The 6,695-nt window shown below is 29.5% G+C and overlaps 1 protein-coding gene across 1 annotated transcript in view; it reads left to right on the forward strand.

The window, feature by feature from the left end:
• The window catches only part of LOC127281703 (putative uncharacterized protein DDB_G0282133), a 41,465-nt gene extending 35,784 nt beyond the window's left edge, over positions 1-5,681 (forward strand). The window contains exons 19-22 of the mRNA XM_051305553.1: positions 21-68; positions 230-283; positions 2,437-2,526; positions 4,156-5,681. Of these exons, the coding sequence (XP_051161510.1) occupies positions 21-68; positions 230-283; positions 2,437-2,526; positions 4,156-5,681 (1,718 nt within the window). The remainder of the gene's footprint in view (positions 1-20; positions 69-229; positions 284-2,436; positions 2,527-4,155) is intronic.
• Positions 5,682-6,695: the final 1,014 nt, after the last annotated feature.

Here is a 6,695-nt window from a genome sequence, read left to right on the forward strand (position 1 = left end):
TTTACATTACTTCTTTACAGCACCTGGAGACTCAGAAATTTCGAAAAATATAAATCAAGACTTAAGTGGTAATTAATTTTTTATTATATATATGACAGAAAAGATAAATAAAATAAGGTTTTGATAAAACTCTAGTTATATAACTAATTTAACCTCACAATGAGATTAAATAAGTTATATAACTAATGTGTGTTTTCTCTTTATTCAAATGATTTTTGTAATATTATAGATTCTCAAAACTCACAATCAGATAATGACGGAAGTTTTAAGCTCGTATTAGATGGTAATAAAATTTTTATTATATTTTAAAGATTTGAGTGTTATACCAAATAGTTTTATGTAATGAATAAACATAAGAAGATATGAATGCAATATCGAGTTATAGATTACTTTTGTGTATCACTTGAATACTAAAAATTTATTTCTTTAGTGCAAATTAACAAAATGAAAAGTACTGATACAGTGCAGAAAAAATTAGTTTATACTGTTGTTTCTATTCTATACTGACCTATAACATTATCTATATCTAGAAAAACATTTCAGTCAAACTTTTTTTTCTTGAAGATCACCTAGGTAAATCACTAGTACCAAAGAGTAGCGTATATTTTAACAATTTTTTTTCTGTGACTAATTAAATAAAAAAATTTTGTTGGTATTAGTTTGTATAGTTTTTTTATACCCTTTTGATTGGTTGATGCGCATATTAAAAAAATGTATTTAACATTAGAATATGATATTAACAAACTGTTATTCTTAAATCCTTATAACTGTGATAAAAAATAATGGATTTCAAATTATACAGTAGGCGACATTAAGTTATACATTACGAAACATTAAGTCACATGAACTACATAATGTAATAATTATTATTGAAGCCTTGAATGACAAAAGGGGTCAAGTGCCAATTTTTTCAAAATAAAAATTTTTTTTATTAAAAAATCAAGTAAATTTATTTACACATTTCTGTAAAAAGGTTTTGATTTTTACTGCTTTTTACTTAAAACAATTATGAAAATCAATAATTTTATTATAATAATAATTAAAGCACCTAATTTTTATTTTTTTAAAATCTTTATTAATATAATAATATAATATTTTATATTGTACATCATACTAGTATTGTACCAGTACAATAACAGTACGTTATACTAAGTCACAAAAGTTTTCAGTACGTCGTACTCGTATTCTACCGATATTGCATACCGGTACGCCGTACTAGTACAGTACCTGGTACCGTGCGAAGGTACATGGCTGGTACAGTACCAGTACGCCTAGTACGCTGTACTAGTATTATACTCCCGAGGCGAAATTTAAGGTCTACTTTACAAGGAGTAAAGTAGGGTTAAACAGACCCTCTTTAGCTTCCTCAACCAGTCGCAAATTTCCCTTTCTTCCACGTTTGGATTCAAAGGAGGGTCTAGGGGAGTCTACAAGATCTAAAAGAGGGCCTGTTTAGGTTCTAAGGGAAGCTAAAGAGGATTTAAATTTCGCCTCGGGCTACTACCGTACTAGTACATGTGTTATCTGGGTATATATATATATAATTTTTGGTTGGAAAAACTCACAAAAACTAAATTTAAACGACTTAAAATTATTGGCTGGTCAAATTCTTTTGCCATGATTGCCTCGACGGTTGACAAAACTAAAGATAAAAAAAAGTTTAAAAGTTCACAAATTATTGTTTTTGATAATACTTATTAATATTATGTGGGTAAATTATTATTTTTATTTTGTTCTGCTTCAAAATTATTATTTTTTTCAGTCACAACTTATCAACTCGATTTTGTATTTATATTCCCATGTCAACGTAGCGTAATGGGCAGCGTGTTTGGCTGTAGAGCGTTAGGTTAGGGGGTCTTATCCTAGCGAGCACTAGATATTTTCGAAAATGTATGTAGACAATAGCAGTTAATTATAATAGGTAGAAGTATATGTGAAGTCTCCGATAATAAATAATGTGATAATTGTATAAATAATTAGATTTTTTAATTTTCTTAATGTTGATACTACTACCTATTTAAAGTTTGTCGGACTTTATGATGAGTTGTCGGACCAACCATCCTCATCAATGGACGGTGAACCGTTATCATTTGTATAGTTTGCTCAACCATCGGCAGATTAAGTTGGGCCAACTATTAATTTTAAAGTTGGACAAACTTTGGAAATTATGGTTGTCATAACAGTATTAAGAAATTCAATTAGAAACATATAATTTTCATAGAAAAAATTAAAATTGACACCAACATTTTAAAAGAAGTTAAGATCATTCAAAACATCAAATATTTAAAAATATTAACGATTCACAACTTGTGAACGGCTTAAAAAATATTAATAAAAATTATGAATCTACTTTTCCAAGAGTAAAAAAATAAAATCAGAATTAAATCAAAAATATTGAAGCTCTATTTTAATCATAAATAATTTCATTTATTACAGCCTCTCAAGACCAAGATTATGTTGAAAATAATATAAATATGCCTAGCAGTAATAAATCTAACAAAGAAATAAACGTTGATCTAAGAAATGGTAATTAAATTTATATTACAAATACTTTTAATTATATAAAATTATATCATTGCCAAATATTATTTAAAGTTTGTTGAGCATAAATTATGATCTTCCATAAAGTTTACAATATCACAAAATAATATACATTTGACGCATCGCGAAGAAAGGGGCCTAAGAGACAAATCACTTTAAGGTTATGTTTGAGTCAGTTTTACATTAATATAACTCTTTTTCTTAATTGCGTAATAGTAAAATTGTAAACATAATATGAAATTTATTGACTCTTAAATCCTTACTGTTAATTCCCATATGAGATCCTATATAAGATCGCTTATGGTTTCTTATATGAGATTCTATACGAAATCCTATAAGGACATCTCGTAAGGAGAAAATCATCAGTGTCCATATAGGATCCCATATGAGATAGGAATTTGAATAATAAAATTTGTGAATATCTCAAAAACGGTAAGAGGTACGCAAAATCGGACAAAATTTTGAGTTCATTTTATATAAAGCAAAATTATTTTATGTTTAAAACCTAAAATATGTCCTAAATATACCTAAAATAGTTTTTAAATAACTACTACATATTCCCATGTGGGTTCCTATGTGAGATCTCATATAGAATTCTATATGGACACTCATGAAATTTTTCTCATGACTTTCCATATAGGATTCTCGTAAGATCTCATGTAGTATCTCATATGAGAAAACTCATATGATCTTATACGGGATCTCATACGGGAATTTACAATAGGGATCCTTTTCTTCACAACGCGTCAAATACATAAGTATATAAACAAAGGCAGTAAATAGTTTTGATTTATTTATATTCATAAATTCTTTTGTCAAAATTTTTGTCGCAGTTTAAATATGTTGACATTTGTTTACATTTTTTAACCAAAAGAACAAATATTTTTTTCTCAATCAACTATGTATATCATAATAACATGTCGGTTAACATATTTTTTATGATTACAAAGTTGAAATCAGATTTTTAAAATTTTAAATGGCGGGTTTCAAGTTAAATTTTAAAAATTCAACATGACAGATTCAATATGGCGGACAAAAAATATAAATCAAACAGAATGACATATTGGAGCCGCCATTTGAATTTCTAATATCTGACTTCGTATTTGAAATCAGAGACCCCAAAGACCCCCTAGTAACAATAACAACTTTTATAAATGGTGAAAACAATAAGTTTTTTTTCCATATGGAAACATGTTATATGAGATCCTGATCAATTGTCCGAATGTATGTATGTGTGTGTGAATCCTTCTTTCGTCCGCCATTTTTAATATTAAAAATCTGACTTCATATTCGTAATCAGCGACCTCAAGAACTTCCGAGTTTCAAGCAAATGCTATTAAGTTTTAATTTTTCCCGACATATTTTATTGGACATTTTGAAATTTGACGTGTTAGAGAAAATCTAACGACAGATTCGAATTCAACGTAAAAAAAGTTCGTTAAGAAATGTTCTTACTTTCCCGGGTCCAAAAGTTGACCCAAATTTGTTTTGCTGTGTAATTTGTCAATCAGTTAATATACTCTTTTATAGTTAAACAAATTGGCATATTGCAAATTGACCATAAACCATTTATACTGTTTTTTGTTAAAAATGATTTAATTTAAATTATTGTAGAGACTCGTGCCTCAGAAATTCAAAAAATCGAAGAATTAATTAAGTCAAAAATTAAGGAACCAATTGTCATTGAAATTCCAACGCCTACGTTAAATCAATCATCATCTCTACCTTTATCACTTTTATTCCAATCTGCAAACAATCCAAATGCACCATCAACGGCATCAAGAAAAACAACAGAACTGTCCTCATCACCCCCAAATTCATCTAAGGATTTAGACACAAACAATCCAAATGCAACATCAGCAGCAACAAAAAAAACAACAGAACTGTCCTCTTCACCCCCAAATTCATCTAAGGATTTAGACACAAACAATCCAAATGCAACATCAGCAGCAACAAAAAAAACAACAGAACTGTCCTCTTCACCCCCAAATTCATCTAAGGATTTAGAGATTAATTTCAAAACTGAAAATTCAAAAGACAGAAGAACTATGCGTTCACAACTTTTCAAACTTTTAAAGAATTTTAATGATGAGCGTAACTATTCAAAGTGTTTGTTTTGCTCTACATGCATTTCTGACTGCCTTCATTCAAATGAAAATTCGCTTCTAAATTCAAAAAAACAGTTACGTAATCCTTCAAGAACTTCATCTAAATCTAAAAGTTCATTCCGGTCATCTCACGGCTCGCCAAAAGATTCAAAACGACATTTAAATTTTCATGAATCTACTTCTCATCATTCACGATCAGCTCATTTACCAAATCATTTCAAGACTAGAACAAATTTGCATAATTATCCAAACCATGCATCAAATACACAAAATTTGTCACGGTCACCTCGCCAATCACGAAAAGATTCAAAACATTTTCATGAAACAACATCTCATCGTTCTCGATCACCTCATTTCAAGATAAGAACAAATTCGTATAATCATCCAAATCATTCATCTATCCCACAAGATTTTTCCCGGTCACGACACCACTCAAGAAGAAACTCAAAACATTTTCATGAAACAACAGCTCATCGTTCTCGATCTCCCTATTTTCAAAATTATTTTAAGACAACAAATTCAACTACTCTTTCAAATAATGTTTCAAACCCACAAAAGTCTCGGTCATCTCACCACTCACCAAGAAATTCCAAACAACATTCAAATTTTAATAAAACAACATCTCATCATTCTCGATCACCTAATTTGAAGACTAAAACAAATTCGCATAACTATCCAAATCATTCATCTAACACACAAGATTTATCACGGTCACCTTGCCATTCACGAAGAGACTCCAAACATTTTCATAAAACAACATCTCATCGTCCTCGATCACCCCATTTCAAGACTAGAACAAATTCTCATATTCATCCAAATCATTCAGCCAGCCCACAACATTTGTCCCGGTCATCACACCATTCACGAAGAGACTCAAAACATTTTCATAAAACCACATCATATCGTTCTCGATCACCTTATGTGCAAAATCATTTGAAGACAACAAATTCAATTAATCTTTTAAATAAAAATTCTTCAAACTCACAAAAAAGATTCTTTAAAAGTGTCGGGAGTTCGACGCCACTCACCTAGAAAAAATAAAGGTGAATTGATTAATATTCAATTTTTTAAAAGAATTTAATTGTTTTAAGACATTCTTATGTTCTTTAATTAGTTTAATAATAAAGTTAAAAAATTGAGTTAATAAGTTACAATCGAAAAAATGTTTTAAAATACTGAAATTTGTTTACAGTGTTAACTTAATTTTTTACTCAGATGTAGTTATGCAGAAATATTATTTGGATTTAAAATTAAAATTTTGCATTCGAAACGTATTATTCATTATAAAGTAATAAAAAAATAAGGACTTTGCACAACGATCAATCCAAGAATTATAATCATTCATTGAACGGTCCGTCCGTCCTATCGACGAGAATCGTCGCGATTTCATCATAGGGATCATGCAGGGATCAACTATTAACTGTAGCTGTAGGTGGCGTATTCTAAAAGGTACTTTTTTGATGCACTTAAATCCGGACAACCATTAATATATAAATTCAAATTCAAACGGGAATCTCTTCATAAAGGTTTATTCTAGACAATAAACCTAAAAACTCGGAAAAGTGCGAGTGTAACTCGCACTGAAATAGAGGGTTCTGTACTATTTTATGTTTTGGAAACTTTAAACTCGTTTTTCTCGAATACACATTTTTTTCTAAAATTATCATTTCTCTTTAAAAATTTGATAAAATGAATCATCAACTCCAATCGTGATTCCCTTTTTCTTCCTGTAATTTTCACATAAAAATACATTTGTAAAATAAATATAAACTGTCTGGGTTGAATATTGTGAACGTTAGGGGGATTAAACACTTTTTTCGAAATTTTTATTTTTCCTTGACAACGCTATGTAAATCGATCCGAATCAAGTTCGCTATATTTTTCCTATAATTTTCACTTTAAAATACATAAGTGTACTACTAGGGGGGGGGTACATAGTAATTTTTCGTAAAAAAATACCAATTTTCAGCCTTCCATATAAATTCGTGTGCCCGCTATGGGGGAGGTAGGGGAGGGGTATCTATCTTCATCTGAATTAATAGAATT

This window comes from Leptopilina boulardi, unplaced genomic scaffold (genome assembly GCF_019393585.1).
Source record: "Leptopilina boulardi isolate dan_hultmark-lab unplaced genomic scaffold, ZJU_Lbou_2.1 LbouV2_274, whole genome shotgun sequence".
Classification (NCBI taxonomy): Eukaryota; Metazoa; Arthropoda; class Insecta; order Hymenoptera; family Figitidae; genus Leptopilina; species Leptopilina boulardi.